Source organism: Puma concolor, chromosome B2 (genome assembly GCF_028749965.1).
Source record: "Puma concolor isolate L17-30 chromosome B2, mPumCon1.1.hap2, whole genome shotgun sequence".
NCBI classification, from domain to species: domain Eukaryota; kingdom Metazoa; phylum Chordata; class Mammalia; order Carnivora; family Felidae; genus Puma; species Puma concolor.
The window spans coordinates 26,163,971-26,182,099 of record NC_141671.1 but is presented as its reverse complement, the minus strand read 5'-3'; the positions used below and the strand labels follow the sequence as shown (position 1 = coordinate 26,182,099).

Here is an 18,129-nt window from a genome sequence, read left to right as displayed (position 1 = left end):
ATAGACAGTCACCTTCCAAAAGAAGCATTTTGTCTTACTTATCTTTTTATCTTTCATATCTAATAAAAGGCACTTACTTGGTGCTCATTTTTCACCTGCTGAATGGTCATGAGGACAGAGGACTTTCCATTTGAGTCCTGGTCAGGGAGATTTCTAGTCCCTATAGAATCATAAGACAACAGGGCCAATGGTACCTGACAGGTCATCCACCCAGCCTCTGCCCCGATGCCTGGACACAGTAACTACCTCTCATGGTACACATCTTAGAGATATTATGCCTTTGTTACATATGTTGCAAATGTTTTCTACAGGAAGAAAAAAAATTATGAAATCAAATTTGTAAATTCCTATTTTATGGCTTCTGGATCTTTTGTCTTAAGAAGTCTTTTCTCACTCAAGGATTTTAAATATGTTCTCTCATGTTTTATTCCAGCACTTCTATAACTTTGTCTTCTTATTTTATAGCTTTATTTTTTAATTTTAGCCCTTAAATCTATCTTAAATTCATTCAGCGTATGAAGTGGAGATGTATTTTTTCCCAAAGGTCAGCCAGTTGCCCCAACACCCATTTAGTTCATCCTTTCTCTTGATTCTCTGTTCTCTGTTAATCATAGACAAACTCCCACATATTCTCACAGATTTATTATTAGACACTGTTTCATTCTGTTGGTTTATTTATTTCTGAGCCGGAGCCTCACTGTTTTCATTACTGTAGGTCTGGTTTTTTTCTTGCTTTTCCCTCTTTTCAAAAATATTTTTCTTGTTTTACTCATTTACTCCTCCAGATATCACTTAAAATTAGTTCACCAAATTGGGGTTTTGATTGGAATTACCTAAGAATTATGGATTAATTGGGGGGAATTAGTGCATTTCCCATATTGATTCTGTCTCATAATATAGTTGCTATAAGTCATCATTTTCCCATCTTTCACTCAAGTTTCCTTTCTACTCTTGTACCTCTATGAATTTCTAGATATTTTGTAATTTTGTTGATATGGTAAATAAGATTTTTATTACAATTTCTAACGTGCTATTGTGGTTAAAAAGAAATGTATTAATTTTTGTAAATTTACCCAGAATCTTGCTACCCTGTCAACCTCATTATAACTAATAAGTTATAATGGTTTGCTAATTGAGTCTCTAGTTTTCTAGATATTTTTTCTCTTTTTCTAATATTCATATTTTAGTTCTCCTTCTTGACCCATTGCACCATCTGGAATATTTAGGAAAATGGGTGATAACGTTGGTAATGATAGGTATCCTTGCTTTGGTCTTGAATTTAATGGAACTCCTTATAATATTTTACCACTAAGCATGACGTTGTAGGTTTCTGGTATAAATTTCTTATCAAGTTAGGATGTTAAATGTTACTAAATGCTTTTTTGCTATTTATAAAATAAGTATATATTTTTTCTTCTTGGGATTCCTGTAGGTTTTCTCATATTGTTTATTCTTATTTTCATTTCATTTTTCATTATATTGTTTTTCTTCTTGTGATAAATAGTTGAGTCATTATGACATGTATTACTGGGTTATCTGCTGCTGAATTGTTCTTGCTTTCAGGGCATAGATGCAACTTAGTTATGTCCATTAAGAAAAAATGGGTGGCAATTAAATTGTGGTATATCTATACAATGAAATACTGGTTGGCATTAAAAAGGAATGAAGTGATACATGTAACAACATGGCTAAATCCCAAAAGCATGCCAGGTGGAAAGTCAAACACACAAAACACCTCCTGTATGATTCCATTTATATTAAATTCTAGAACAGACAAAAGTAATCTATAGTGACATAAAAAAAATCAGTGGATGCCTGGGGTGACAGAGTGTTCTATCTATTCATAGGGATGGTGGTTTCATGTGTATATACAGTTGTCAAAATTCCTTGAATCTTATGCTTTAATGGTTAATTGTATATAAATTATGCTTCAGTAAGATTGATTAATAAGAAAAAAATCTATGTTGTAACCACAGTCTTGCAGCCAAAATTGTGCTGCTTAGTCCTTGACCCACTTCCATTTGACTTCCATTGTCACCACTGTGTAAGGTCATCCCATGCTAAGGTCCCCGGTGACTTCCATGTTGCTAATCAAAAGGGCAGTTGAGTCCTTACCTCACCTGACCTACCCTGAATTTGATGCCGTTTGCCCACTTCCCCCTCCTTGAAACTCTCCCATCCTGTGGGTCTGCTGACCACTCCCTCTCCTGTTCTTTCCAATCTCATAAGCTCCTTCTCTTAAGGCATCCTTTGTTAGTCTTCACTTGCTGGCTGGACCTGAACGTCAGTATCTCTGGATTATCCCCCCTGGACCCTCTCCTCTCCATTCACTTCACACCAGGCAGCCTCATCTATGGCAAATGTGGATTGGACATCCATGACTAGTCTCCCAGCTTTCTCACCAGACCTCCTCTTCCTCTGTCTTCCCACCTCTGTTCGTTCACCCAGTTGCTAGAAAGCTGGGAGAAAACTTTAATAATTCATTTTCTTTCACCCTCCACAATTTACCTCTGGCTAAGTGCTGCTTCCGATTTGTTTCCTCAAATCCATCTCTTGATATCCATCCTCACTGGCCCCTGGTTGAAGCCACTCTCAGCCCTCACTACTGGAAGAGACCCTAAGTAACTCTCAGACTCCCACTCCCGGCTACCTCCCAATGTGTCCTCAACATGCCAGACAGAGAAAATGTTTTTCATAGCCTATCTGCTTTAAAATACCTCAATGACAAGGATGCCTGGGTGGCTCAGTTGGTTAAGCATCCAACTCTTGGTTTCAGCTCAGGTCATGATCTCACAGCTTTGTGGGTTCAAGCCCCACACTAGGGTCTGCACTTCAGTGCCTAAAACAGGCTATGTGACATAGTAGGGAGAATGGAGTAAGTGTCCTTAAGATAAAAATCCCCAGGGGGCACCTGGGTAACTCAGTCGGTTAAGCACCCAACTTCAGTTCAGGTCATGATCTCACGGTTCGCTTGGTGAGTTCAAGCCCTGCATCAGGCTCTGTGCTGACAGCTCAGAGCCTGGAGCCTGTGTCAGATTCTGTGTCTCCCTCTTTCTCTGTCCCTCCCCCATTTGTGCTCTGTCTCTGTCTCTGTCTCTCTCTCTCAAAAAAAATAAACATTTTTTAATAAAACAAAAGACAAAAATCCCCAGGTCCCCTTGCCTTCAGTGCTTTGCATGACCCAGGTCCTCCACTCTCTAGCCACAACCTCCCTGCTCTTCCTTTTATTGATTAATCTCCAATCACACCATCCTTATTTTGCTTTCTTACCCTTATGCCTTTGTTCATATTCTTCCCTTTGCAAGGGAAACACCTAATCCTGCTTCTGGATTAGCTGTGCCTTGGGGACTCCCAACTCAACAGTACACCCAGGGGTGAGTATATCCAGAAGGGGGAGTAGATACCAGAATACACACACTGATAACAAGATAAGCACAGGCCAGCTAATTGCCAGTTTACTAAATAATGTAGAAGAAAAAGCTTCCCAGAATGTTGGCACTCGATACTGAAGACAACCCCTTGCGTTACAATAAAGGGGAAGATTTGAACAAACGCACAGGATTAAGGTGCCAGCAACCAATTTGGTACCATTGCTATCCAATGGGTCAGTTAACCAAATTAGTTACTGGAGAACGATTTTATGAACTAGACATAAACTACCTTAGGGCAGGGATCACTGTCCATTGTTGCAATCTTAGAGCCGAATCCAGAGCTTAGCACATAATATAGGGAGAAAGAAACTTAATTAGAAAAATAAGTGAAATTTGAAATTGAATAAAGAGAATTGATTTGAACACTCTTAAGAGATATTTCATGCTATTGTCATGGTTCAGTGGAAGATTGTGAGCCTTGAATATGAAGAACCTTACCTGTTCTAGACTAACAATTTTTCTAGAATTAATATATTTTTACTTTAAAAAAACCACAATGATCAAAAAACATTAATTTTTTTCAAAGCAGTTCAGCAAGTAATGCAGGACATGACTTACAGCAAGAAATTAATGAGTTTTAAAAACACATAAGTCCTTACCATAATATATTATGCCATGTGAAAGCAATTGAAAATTTTAAATATCTCTTATTTTGCCTTGATAGAAAACATCTGGGATAGGGTACCTGGGTGGCTCAGTCGATTGAGCCTCCAACTCTTGATTTGGGCTCAAGTCATGATCCCAGGGTCATGGGATTGAGCCCTGTGTCAGGCTCTGCACTGAGTGTGGAGCTTAAGATTCTCTCTCTCTCTCTCTCTCTCTCTCTCTCTCTCTCTCTCTCTCTCTCCCTCCCACCTCTTAAAAGGAAAGGAAAGGAAAGGAAAGGAAAGGAAAGGAAAGGAAAGGAAAGGAAAGGAAAAGGTTGCTGGATTAACCAGAAAACCAGGTGAAAAATCTTATCAATTTCCTAAATATTTCAGCTAATGTACCAAATTTGCATAGAATATGCAGTGCATGTTCAGTCTTTGAAACTGACGTTTTAAAATATTTTACAATGCTAACAATTTAAATTGTTAATTTACAGGGAAACCTTACTTATCTGCAAGAAGCAAAATGTCTTATTATCAAGATTTGTTACAACATAGTTACAAAATGAAGGAAGACTGGTGCAAGAACTCTTTGAAAACCTCTTTCAGTAACATCCTGTCGTTCTTGCTAGGCATCGCTATTTTTTTTTTTTTAATTGTCCCTCCAGTGTACGAGAAAATCACCTTTGTTCCGGGGCACACGTGTGCTTTCGCACTACAAATTATTCTTCGGCTGTATAATTTTGAACTGATTCATTCATTCCACACCACTCTACTCACACTCTATGGATGGGGCCCCTGTCACAGCAGCCACTGAGCGTCTGGTGTCGAATTCTCTATATGTAATTAGAAGCCTGAGCATTTGGATGAAGGAATGCTTTTATACTTTATCATCTGTGCATGTTTCTGAACCATCCACCTCTCCAAGGTTGAAAAGTAACAGATCCTTCTTTAGTCCTCTCAAATTCTTCCTCCAGTGTATTTCTTATCCCCAAACTGATGTATCATTTTCTGCAGCGATCTCAGCTCTTGGCCGTGACATTGGAGGGGAACAGGGAGCTGAATTTGCACAACTCTTCAGGAAAAATGGCAACTCTTCAGGACCTACTGAAATGCTCTTAACCTCCTATTTCCAAGCAATTCTGGGTTATATTCTGCCTTTTCCAGGGCAAGTTTATGTGAGATTGTAAAATTATCGAAGATTTCATTTTCAGTGGCTGAGATTGGCAGCTGAGAGTGGAAGTGTAACATTAATATTGAAGGGCAGAGTCTCTAAGACTCACTTACAATGCATTTGTCATTCCTCTGGATGGGACTCAATGGTGATGCTCAGGGACTTTTCAGCTCATGATGAATCAGGGTGATCTCTGCACTGCAGAGCTTTGAGCCATGATAACTATTCCTCTTCTTTTCTGTAGAATAAAGACAGTAACATCCTCCTCACGAGGTTGGTGTTAGTACAAATGTCATGTATGAAGCACCAGGGTGTCCCGGCGTCATTCCTCATGAACTTTGAGTGAGTCTCTCCTTGATCTAAACTGGAAGAATAGTTATGGTCAGAGAATTCTAGGTTACAATCTTATGATTTATTTCTGAGTGAGCAAGTATTTAGCATGGCAAGAACATGGCAGTATTCTTTTTAAAGAAACAGACCAATGCAGAAATAACATAAGCGATTTGACTTTTGATGACATTAAAACCCCTCTTGATTTTGTAATGCCCAACAGAGTCCCCTTCTTTTTCTCTTTGGGATAGGCTGCCACTTTCTTTGGATAATCTCAGACAGGGTTTCTGATACATAAAAGCTCTGAAGAGGGGCGCCTGAGTGGCTCAGTAGGTTAAGCATCCGAATTCGCCTCAGGTCATGATCTCATAGCTCTTGAGTTCCAGCCGCACGTTGGCTTCTGTGTTGACAGCTTGGAGCCTGGACCCTACTTTGGATTCTGTGCCTCCCTCTCTCTGTGTCCCTCCCCTGCTCACACACACACTCTCTCTCTCTCTCTCAAAATAAACAACAAAAATTAAAAAAAAAAAAAAAAAAAAACTCTGAAGATATTTGGGAGCCAGTTCTCCAAAGCTGTACCTTCACAGAGTCTGGCTGCCCTAATCATATATATTTTTTTTAGTTCTAGCCTGGGAGATAAGAAGGGAAAGCCTTCAGACTTGGAAACCCTGCCTTTGGGGACATTCTCTCAGACCAATACTCAGATGTTACCCTCCTAGGGCACTGGCCTATATTGACTATCCCGAGGCTTACCTTCTCTTTCTCTTAATGGTGTGTGTTACAGAACTAAAGTTCTTAATTTTCACTTGGCTCAATTTATCATAAAAAAAAAATGTCCAAATGCCTAGAAATAAATTTAACAAAAAAGTGTGTGTGTCCTATAAAGAAATCACAAGTTCATGAAAATATATTTGTATATTACCTTCTAAAAACTTTATTGTTGGGGTGCCTGGGTGGCTCAATCAGTTGAGCGTCCGACTTCAGCTCAAGTCATGATCTCACAGTTTGTGGGTTTAAGCCCCACATCAGGCTCTGTGCTGTTAGCTCAGAGCCTGGAGCCTGCTTTGGATTCTGTGTCTCCCTCTCTCTCTTCCCATCACCTGCTTGCACTCTCTCTCTCTCTCAAAAATAAATAAGACATTTTTAAAAATTAAAAGCTTTATTATTTTGCTTTCATAGTGAAGTCCCGCTGGTGTTAATTTTTGAATCAATTTGAATTGTTTTCCATTTTTTCCTACTATTCCGGAACAATTTTTTGAAAATTTTCTCCCTTCACTCCCAACTTTGACATGCTACATTTGTCATAAATAATGACCATATGACTTAGTATCCAAATTGATTAAATTTTGAGAATAAAAGAGGGAATTGATAGTGATTAGAATAAGTCTTGATTCAATTAAGTATATCCTCTCTCCTGGTTTTCAAGAATATGTTGGATATTCTTGGCCTCTTACATTGTCAAGTAAATATGAGAACCACTCGCCATATTTCACCAAAAATATTTATAGCTATATCTACTTCTATGGTATTTGTACCATATATATCTTTTCCATTCATTTTATTTCAAACTCAATTTTTTTGAGAGAGAGAGCATGATGGGGGTGGGGAGAGAAAGAGAGAAAGAAAGAGAGAGAGAGAGAGAGAGAGAGAGAGAGAGAGAATCTTAAGCAGGCTCCATGCCCAGCACAGGGCTTGATACCATGACTGTGACATCATGACCTGAGACAAAATCAAGAGTCAGATGCTTAAACGACTGAGCCATCCAGGTGCCCCAAACTCTATTTTTATGTTATAAACATATTTTCTGTAAACACCATATGGTATTTTTCCAGTCTAGCCTGACTACCTTTGTCTTGTAACTGGAACACTTTTAGCCAATTTTGCATTTTAAGTCATTACTTAAATACTTGGGAGTTTAATATACCATCTTGGTATCTGTCATGCGTGCTTTGCATGCCTTTCTCTCTTCTTTCTGTCCTCTTTTTTGGATTGATCATTTTTTGTTATTCCCTTTTTCTCTTTGGTTTATTTTGAAAGTTATAAACCCTTTTATTATTCTTCCAGTGGTCACTTCAGACTGTACAACATGCACCCTAAACTCATTAAAATAGACTGTAGCTGTAACTGTACGTTTATCCTCTTCCCAGACAATGCACAGACTTTAGAGTTTTCACCTTATTTCCTTCTGTAAGAAGAAATGAAGGAGGGAAAGCTTGCTGGCAACAGATTTGCTAAGATGTTGTTTTTATCCTGTGTTCTCACTTCTTGCCATCACGGACATCAGTACTGTCAGGCCAAGAATTCTGTTTTATTCTTGGCTTGTCTAAGATCAGAGTGAACAAGCGAACTGAGATCAGTCTGGCTTGCAGAATCTTAGGAAAGTTTATTAACCAGCCCACTGGTTTCGCGGGAGCAAGAAAATGTATCATTTCAAGCCTTATCCCAAGGAGTACATGTATATTGATCAGACCCTCTCCAAACTCCACACCACAGCATTGCATAAAGCCACCCCATTGCCATAAAAACATGTATCACATGATGGAAACCAAGAACTTTTATCAGAAAACATGCCAGAAGATGGTTAACAAGTGAGATCTTTGTACCCCCTCTTTGCTTAACAGTCTGTGCCACTACATTATTCTTTTTTGTCATTTCTTGGAATCTTTTATGATAAGACACCCACTCCTTGACTCCATGTGATCCCACACAAACACCATATTAGGGAGGAGAAAGGGCAACAAAAAAAGGGAAGGCAGGCTATCACCAGTGACTCTTTAATAGTTTGAAAGAATAAGAACAATTAAAAGATACTAATCTTATAGAACAAGGTATTAGAAATATTGGCCAAGGCAAGTTTGTCTTTACAACCCAAACTCTTAATTGAGGTGCCCTCCTATATTTCAATTGAATATCCATTTTTTAGCCTCCCTTCTACAATCAATGTCTATTTCAGCTTCCAAAATTCTGTCTGTAAACTAAATTATAGTATTATCATGTTTCCTTTGGCCATCAGGAGAGCATAGCAAGTTCATAGACTACTATGTTGTCAAGAATCTACACATTTCATGGGTGTATGTAAACAGCCAACAGAGCTGAACTTACAAAGGAAATTAAAGATCTTTTTTCAGATGGTAGTTTTATTGGTAAAGATATATGAAAATTGTCACCATTGAAAGTGCAGGTAATAAAGCTCTAAGCATGACCTTGTATTTCCAGTTTCTAAGGGGAAGACAATCTGCCCAAGAACAGGATGTTAGCAGAGGGATTATGCTTAATAAAGAAAATGAATGGATGGTCGGCAACAAATTCCTCCTCGGGCATCAGCATGGTAAAGGTGGCAACGCCTGCTGTGGCAGCCGCTGCCTCTGTGCCCTCCTCATTGACTTCCACAAAGGACTTATGGACAATTTTTGATATGAAAAGATCTCTAGCTCCTGACATGCCGGACAGATCAGCCTTGCTGCTACTAAAAAGATCCTTTACACCCAGGCGGGATAGGTGGGAGTTAAGGTCGTAGCTCTCTTCCAGCTTGAACCTGGGCAAGTAGACTTTGACTTCAATGCGATCCAGATTCTCAGCTTTGGTCCACCCACGCAGTTTTTCCAAAGTCAATTGTTCCTCAATCTGGAATGAGAACAGGAAAAAGAAGAGGTGAAAACAGTTTTAGATAAGTAAACTAATAAAGCATTATTAAAATGAATGGACCCATTTTATCAGTTGCTCATCAGTCTCCTCCATGTCTTGTGCTGAAACAGATTCCATTTGAAAGATTTCATTTCTTCAGTGGTTAGTGATAATATAACAGAGCCGTGTTCCAGGCCATCAAGCGCCCAAGTACAGGAACTATGGACATTGGGTCCATCAAGTATCCGTCTATCTACCTACCCATACACTCACCTTCCCACCCATCCAACCACCCAGGAATTACTAAGCTCCTACCACACCAGCTTACTGTTATAGGCCATGATGGCTGTGTTACCCTAATCAGTCAAGTGGTATAAGGGAAGATTTTAAAGCTTTCTTCTACTTATTCTGAATCCCATTGATCACAGAGGTTATCTGTGAACCTCACAGAGTTGAAGTAATCTCTAATAGATTTCGTTCCTAAGTAAAAATAGAAAAAGACCTAGTTCCTCATTTAAAAAGGAGTAAAAATAGTACCTACCTACAGCATTGTGTATTAAATTAGTTAATATACATAAAGTGCTTGGCACATAGTATAAAAGACAGCTATTTTCATTACTGTTATAATTACTACTATTGGGCTAGAACAGAACTATTACCCACTTGTTCTAATGATGCTGATTATTTCTCTCATGAGGCTAGAGACTCTTTTTTATATAATCACAGAAAGAGACGAATATGGAGATACAACTGAAAAAAAGAACATGTTGATTCTAATACATACTCTGTACTTGGAAATGGCTAATATTACATCTCTTCCTGAAAGCAAGTTTGATCAGGGACAGGGTAGAGAAAAACCACACAGCAGCCTAGAGACGCTGAAGAAAACCATACTCTTAACAGTTTTGCCTATTCTGAGTCCTGACATAAGATGGCATAGCCTTTAAATGACACAGAATAGGAATCACATACAAAGTTCATATTAGAACACAGGCTTAGCACTCAAGCCAACATGTCACATGAGTTTTTTTCTGCTGTGTAGCTATTGGAAATTTAATTCACAATCTATATGAATTGCAGCAAGAATGAGCAGTGTAGTAGGGTTTTATAGCACATGATGAAACTATGTAGTATAATGTTTTGGTGTTTTCAAATTAAAAAAAAAATTTAACATTTATTTATTTTTTGAGAGACAGAGACAGAGCATGAGCAGGGGAGGGGAAGAAAGAGAGAGGGAGTCACAGAATCCTAAGCTGACTCCAGGCTCTGAGCTGTCAGCACAGAGCCAGCCCATCGCAGGGCTCAAACTCAGGAACTGCGAGATCATGACCTGAGCCGAAGTCAGATACTTACCCAACTAAGCTGCCCCAGGCACCCCTGGGGTTTTTAATTTTCAAAAATTTGTTTCAAAAAACAACTTCCATTACATTGCCCTTTCCCTGAAGTTCTTTTAGGAGAGTTGCCATGAGCTGCCACTGGCCCATGTTACATTTAATATAAATCTTTAGATGTTCTCCACCACACCTGTTCACTGACAGTAGCTGAAACTTAGGGCTCGAGTAGTAACGTCCATAAGCTACTTTACAAAGGAATGACAGAGCATTGGAAAGAAAAGTCACATCAGTAAACACATAACAAGCACCTACTGCCAGCGTGAGCACCCACGACCACACAAGGCAGAATCGATACATCAGGACACGTGAAGCATGAAACTGGGAATGGTTACCTTCTTGAGACCTGTGGACTCATCCTCAATGTCATCTGGCAGCAGGATAATCATGCTGAGTTCCTTGCCTCGGTAAGGCAGTTCTAGCACGCGGCACTTAAGGTCCTCGATGTAGCCATATGGGAATCTCTTCTTTTGATACATCATTTTCACCATTTTTGTCTCTTTCTGGACAGTTGAAAAAAAAAATCACTCACTTTTTATCTGCATATCCTTAGAGCAAAGAGGAATTTGAGCCAGTTACATCACCTTACCTTATTCAAGCGGAAGGGCTTATTGTCAGTGGCTTCCTTAATGAACTCCTCCTCCCAGTTCCCTTTGAAATAGATGGCATTCACTAGCACAAGCTTAGTCATGCTGTCAACCACACCTGGAGCCAATAGTTCCAGGATTTTCCCTAAAATGATAAAGTTAACTTTTAAAAAAGATCCACATATCCGAATTCCAAATTGGAACTGACATTTGATTCTCCCCGAAATGCAATTCAAAAGCATATTCTGTACTTAACTTTCCTTTAACATGGTATTAAGTTAGGAAAACCCTACTAGCACGTTTGCACTTTAAATATGCCAAATAAAAGGGTAAAGGGCCAAAACAAGAAAATTCTCATTTTCTGGAGTTTGTGGTAAACAATGAGGCTGATTTTGTGAATGGCCATTCTTTTTCAGGAAAAAAAAAATCCTTGATGAAAATATTTTGAGTCACTAGTAAATCACTTTTTCAAATCCTCTAAGCAGAAGCCTTCTCTCTCTCTCTCTCTCTCTCTCTCTCTCTCTCTCTCTCACACACACACACACACACACACACAAAACAAAACAAAAGATTTTAATAAATATCCAAAAGGTAGGACAGCTACTCCACTGAAACACAGGATCCACCTTGACCACAGCGTGGCCATGAACAGTTCTTCGTATGGAAGACAAGTGTTCGGTGCCCTGACTCCTTCCATGACTAGACTAGAGAGAGTTGTACCAGACAGTCCCAGCTACCATCCCTGATTTCTTAGACAAGAAGTTCACAAAAATTACTTATGACCACAGCAGCTTGTAAATATTCATTCACAAGTATTAGGATATTTCTTTCCATATGTATATTAACTAATTGGGGCCAGGCTGGATTTTCCTCAAATTTGTTTATTCCTTTTATTCTACAATGTGAGTTTTAATTTTAAAATGTAGCTTTGGGAACATATGGGGGGAAATGTATTTAGCTATTTCAGTTAAATCATGTTGAAGTTTCCTCTTGGAAGAATTTCTACACCCAAATGCTGTCCAACTGGGCAGTGCAGAGCTCATTCCCAGGATGAACTCCTAGATTCCCAGAGTCAGGATGAGGGAACAGGAAAAAAGAAGGGGGAATCAGATGCAGGTGGGGAAGCTGGCAGGAGGAGAATGATTAGGTTCTGCCTGGTCTCTCACCTTCTGTCTGCCCTTTGACCCACTCATTAATCACCTTCCTTGCTTCTTCAGAGGCTTGCTGAAAATCTACACTGGCCAATTCAGCACCATACATTTTCTGAGTTGAAGCTAAGAATTCCTGTTTAAAAAAACAAAAACAAAAACAGGAAATGTTTGTTTCCTAAAATAGTTCAAAGCAGAAATGGTCCCAAAAGGTATAAATTTCATTGTAACAAAAAAATTCTAACTTTATATTTTTTCATTATGGTAAAAAAACACATAACGTTAAGTTTACCATCTTAACTATTTTTAAGTACCATAGTTTTTTTTTTTTTTTTAATTTTTTTTTCCAACGTTTTTATTTATTTTTGGGACAGAGAGAGACAGAGCATGAACGGGGGAGGGGCAGAGAGAGAGGGAGACACAGAATCGGAAACAGGCTCCAGGCTCTGAGCCATCAGCCCAGAGCCCAACGAGGGGCTCGAACTCACGGACTGTGAGATCGTGACCTGGCTGAAGCCGGACGCTTAACCGACTGCGCCACCCAGGCGCCCCATAAGTACCATAGTTTTTAAGTACTGTAGTACTGCTGTTCAGTAGTTTCGGTATTGTATAAAATTTACCAATTCTTTTCCAACCTTGGCTAACATTTTCATAAATAAGAACATACTGATTGTACTTGGAAATGAATTGTGGAATTCATGGTTTAGTAAAACAGCCAGGGTAAATCTTTTCACTGTGAAGATTATAAAATTAAACCACATGGATTAATAAGAATTCTGACTGTCATGTTTTCATTCTGTACCATTTTTCTGGATTTTTATAACAATTAAAACTGATTTCTATGAACTTGATTATGCTAGAAAAAAAATCTGCATTGTCTAGTGAGTGTTTTATTGTTTTTATTTATTATTTTTTTTTAATTTTAGAGGGGGGGGCACCTAGGTGGCTCAGTCAGTTAAGTGTCCAACTTCAACTTAGGTCCTGATCTCACCGCTTGTGAGTTCCACCCCCACAATGGGCTCTGTGCTGACAGCTCAGCACCTGGAGCCTGCTTTGGACTCTGTGTCTCCCTTTCTCTGCCCCTCCCCTGCTCGAGCTGTCTCTCTCTCTCTCTCTCTCTCTCTCTCTAAACATCAAAAAAAATTTTTTTTTAATTTTGGAGAGAGAGAGAGAGAGCATGCACGAGCAGGGGAGAGTGGGGGAGAAGGACAGAGATAGAGGTGGGGGCAGGGGGAAATCTTACGCAGGTTCCAAGCTCAGCACAGAGCTGGACATGGGGCTGGATCCCACAACCCTGGGATCATGATCTGAGCTGAAATCAAGAGTTGGACACTCAACCAACTGAGCCACCCAGGTGCCCCTGTCTAGTAAGCATTTGAACATGAAGTGCAAAGTACTCACAGGGAGGAAATTATAGTTCTTGTCTCCATACAACCTATTAGCAAGTTTCAGAATATAGGAGGCTCCGCGTTTGTTGATATCAGCATTCAGACTCTGAAATCTTGAATGAATCTCCTCAACTGTATCAAAATGAAGAGCCTAAAATAAAGAAAACATTCTTTCTATAACCATTTGGTTTGAAATTATAAAGTGATTCCTTGGCATTTGCTTCCATCATATTAAATTAATGGGTTTTTATTACTGATTATTCATGATCCCCAGCCCAATATTGTATTACTTTCTCATTGGAGAACAAATAACAGAGAATCCAAAATGTATAGTTTTGTGAGACACAATAATTACAACACTAGAAACTGCTTTTACATCACTTTTTGTTAAAATTATAGCTCTGCAATATGAGGGGTTAATAACCTAAATATTTATACAAGTCTGCTTTTTTATCCAAAGAAAATTCTAAATGGTATGTTTATGTCTTATTCTGAATCTAATATAATTTCACTGAAATTTCTCAGAAATAAACAGTAAAAATGAATCATTACCTATGCAGGAACACAAAGATATTACAGATAGAGGGATTTTTTTTTCTTATACCATTAGCATCAGTAACTCACTTATTTAAAAATAACTTCTTTAAACTTAACATTTGGCAAAAGTTTAATCCCCCATGTATCAGTTACAAATCAAAAGTCCCTTTATGGTTTTATGAGGCCTGGGCTGGCTCCTTGCTCTTAAGACACAAAGAACAAACCTATACAGTGTACGAAGTCCATTCAATCACCAAGATATGGAATGTTTGCATAGTTGCTATGCTCAATCTGCTTCAATTGAAATGGGGGGGTGGCGCTTAAAACTATTATTTACTTAAGTCATAAAATCCCTGGAAAGCCTCAAAATGAAGCTGATATTACCCTGCGAGAGCAACTAACAATTAGTACCAGGGGGGTAAAAAAAAAAAGTGGATTTTTGAAAATTTTTAAATGCTGTCATATCTGCACTGATAAAGATGACTGGTTCTCCATAAAGTACAGCAGTAGAAGCTTTTAGCTGGAACAGGTCCGTCAGCTTGAATCCAGGGCTGGACTGTCCCTAGCTGCAGGTGCTGTGCACTTTGTGACTGGTATGTTAGACCACTTTCAGCATTCCTTTTCCCTAGATTCCGAGCAAAGCCAGAGTTCCCCTCTCAGAATTAAAGACTATCTAGTACAGAAGTGCCCTCCCCACCCACTAAGGACAGGAGGAGGGCGAGGCACTGCAGCTGCTTCTCCTGCTGTGCTAGTGACCTGCCCTTAACAGCTGCTACGCTTCACTTGTCTCTCCCTGCAGGGCCCTCCCGCTCACACAGCCACGTCACAGCCCAGTGAGCCACACTTGGTGCCAGGCACGGAGCTAAGCAGAGGGAATACAGAATCACACAGTTGCCTTTTCCCCTTAAAAGCTGACCACTGCCAACTTCACTATGTGTGTTTCCCATGTGTCATTATGCTGGAAAGTAATGTTACATAATAGACATTACTTATGAGGAGAAGGGCATCACATGCGAGGCAGAAACTGGTAAATCCTAGTTCAGGAAGAGATGCGATGGCTTACAGGAAAGCCCACTGGACTACAAGGGGCACACTGCAGGGGCTTTGTCGGCTTTCTTCGCTGCTGTTCCCTCAGCCAAACAAAAACCGGTGGCTGGCACATAGCAGGTGCTCTGTAAGGACCCGATTGTGAATGAAAGCCTGCATACAAATGGATTGTTCTTGGGGATTCTTCTGATATTCTGACCTCACAATGTATAGTTGTGGAACACAGAAGTACAGTTTTAAAAACACACTGTAAGAACTCAAAGGCACTTTTCAGTAGAGACTAGCCATCAGCAGGGAGATGGAAGGAAAAGCAGGTTGTCTTTGGGTGTTTCTGCTGACCTTGGACACCTGTACTGCAGTAGCACCTTGAGTCCCCAGAAAGATCATGGCCAATGCTGATGAAATGCTTAAGGGAGAGAAGAATATATTCCCGGTAGGACTGTCCTCATTCATAGCGTGGAACATGTCCACCGCGAACTGGGTGTTTGCTGTGCTCAGCTGCTCCATGGTGAAGACTGCAACACAAAACAGAGGCCCCAAGTTGCCCACTGCCCACACCAGCAAATTAGGCAACCGCATTTCCCTATGTCCTCCTCAGGTTGTACCAACCGCCATGAAACTTGCACTTTCTCTATCTCTCTCTCTATTTTCAGCAGAGCATGTGCACAAATGCAGGAGTAGGGATGACTGGCCAGGGACTCAGCAGGGTCACAGGATCGGGACCCAGGCTACCCTAAAAGGCTCTGAGCTTGCAGACTGGTGAGCCTGAGGAGGGGCCCACTCTGGGCCTTTCCTAAGTTTAGGAGCACACACATTTCCATGCTCCTTTGGTTCAAGCCTCTCAATCCTTTGGGCAATGAATCCACCGCCCATATTTACCTGAAATAAGAATGTTTCTAATTAGAAAATCATAACTACCTACCTATGCACTATAGCAAATTCCACTAAAGGAGATATAATTGTCCTCATTATTGAGATTCAGTCTAACGTTTCCAGAGGTTAAGAATCCCAAGTCTCATAGCTAGCGTAGGATGTGGGAGTTGAAAACTCCAACGCAGGTCCAAGTTAGGCAAGGCAGCCCGACAGGGACAAGGTGACAGGCTACTCCTGCGAGGCAGCGCACAAGTAGGTGCACCTGACCTCTGGGACCAGCCACCCACTTAACCATCGTGACTTCTATCAGAGCCTCAATGTCCCCGCATGTAGGCAGGGAAGACTACTAGCTGTGCCGGCTGCTTAGCGTGTAAGTCATTAACTACATTTTTGTTGTTGATAAAGAATCTCTAGGATCGCACTGGTCTCCTTTCCCCTCCTCCATCCGCAGAAAGGAGAAGCCAGAAACAAGCATCAGCCCGGGCCGCCTGGAAACTGTCACAAACAGATCAGGGAAAAAGAGAGAACAGGAAGGAAAACATTCTGACCTCAGGCTACGGTTCTACCGGTTCTGCCGACAAGCCCGACCTCAGTCTCCAGCTGGCCCGCCTGGCCTAGAAGCCCAGCGGCGGTGGAGGGTGATCGGGGGCGCCCGGGGGCGGGGCGCACGGCTGGGGGCGGTGGCGTCCGGGGCGCAGGAATGCCGCGCCGGCAGCGGTCGGCGCGGACGGGCGGAGCCTGCAGAGATCACTAGCCATCCAGAGTTCCGGGCCCTTCGGAGCCCGGGGCTGGCCTGTCCCGCCCGGCCCACCTCCCCATTGCGCGTGCCCCTGGCCCTGGTCTTACCGGCTCCGCACTGGACGGGCTCCGGGAAGTGGGGCGCGAGGTGTAGGAAGAAGCGCCGCGGCCAAAGGCCTTTATAGTTGCGGAAGGGGAGTGCCGCCGGGGTGGGCTGGGCGTTGGCTCTTACCCCAGATGACGTCCTAGGAGTCTGTGTGCTTCCATAGAGGCTGAGGTGAGTGTGGGCTCCGCGCCAGGAGCAGTGTCCTCCCCAGGGAATCAGCATTTCTCTGAGTTCTAGGCAATCTCAGATCCCTGGCAGGGATCTGATGGGCCATTTCTTACTAAAATATGAATGACTGAGATGATTATAATGTGTCACCTCTTAGAGGGCAAATTTTGGAGTCCTATCTATGTATGATATACTCCAAACTCTGAGGTTATTTGTTTGTATTTATTTTTTGGTGTGGAGAACAAATTTGGGACCTCTTGCCTAAGGGAAAAAGGGGGCCTCCGGGATAAGAGAAAACAGAAACAGCTCCAAACAGCATCCTTGATGTCACTGTCTTTCTAGTACCAAAGTGAAAACTCAGCTCCAATACTTCCTCACAGGTGATGACTACACCAACTGAGTCAGCTCACATATCACACATAATGACAACTCACATCTGTTTGAATGAAGTATTTCTTAGCCACTATGCTAAAGTGTAGACTCATCAATTTTTCTTCCTGGACTGTTAAAACAGACTGGATGGCTATGGTTGAATAGTAAAGGCAATAACTATTTCTGTGGGGCTTTTGTTTCTCCCTTTAAAGATCTGGGTATGTAGTTTCACCAAAATTTATAGTATTGAGGGTATGAAATAATTCTGCATCATGGAACTTCTCCCCTGTTTTTTGTTTGTTTGTTTGTTTGTTGTTTGTTTGTTTGTTTTTTGTGTTTTGTTGTTTTGTGTTTTTTTTTTTTGGCAAATCTCAACATGAAAAGGGGGCAGAGGAAAAATCCTATTGTTTTTTTTTTTTTTTAACGTTTTATTTATTTTTGAGACAGGGAGAGACAGAGCATGAACGGGGGAGGGGCAGAGAGAGAGGGAGACACAGAATCGGAAGCAGGCTCCAGGCTCTGAGCCATCAGCCCAGAGCCCGACGCGGGGCTCGAACCCACGGACCGCGAGATCGTGACCTGAGCCGAAGTCCGACGCTTAACCGACTGAGCCACCCAGGCGCCCCCT

At 41.0% G+C, this 18,129-nt stretch overlaps 1 protein-coding gene across 1 annotated transcript; it reads right to left on the bottom strand.

Moving 5' to 3' along the window:
* Positions 1-7,885: 7,885 nt before the first annotated feature.
* Positions 7,886-17,098, bottom strand: SERPINB1 (serpin family B member 1). Its single transcript, XM_025917288.2, has 7 exons — positions 16,964-17,098; positions 15,584-15,759; positions 13,674-13,811; positions 12,291-12,408; positions 11,127-11,269; positions 10,873-11,040; positions 7,886-9,146 (listed from the first exon to the last, which is right to left on the bottom strand). The coding sequence occupies exons 2-7, from the start codon at positions 15,749-15,751 to the stop codon at positions 8,742-8,744; spliced, it is 1,140 nt and encodes a 379-aa protein (XP_025773073.1). The 5' UTR covers positions 15,752-15,759; positions 16,964-17,098; the 3' UTR covers positions 7,886-8,741.
* Between the last annotated feature and the right edge of the window lie 1,031 nt (positions 17,099-18,129).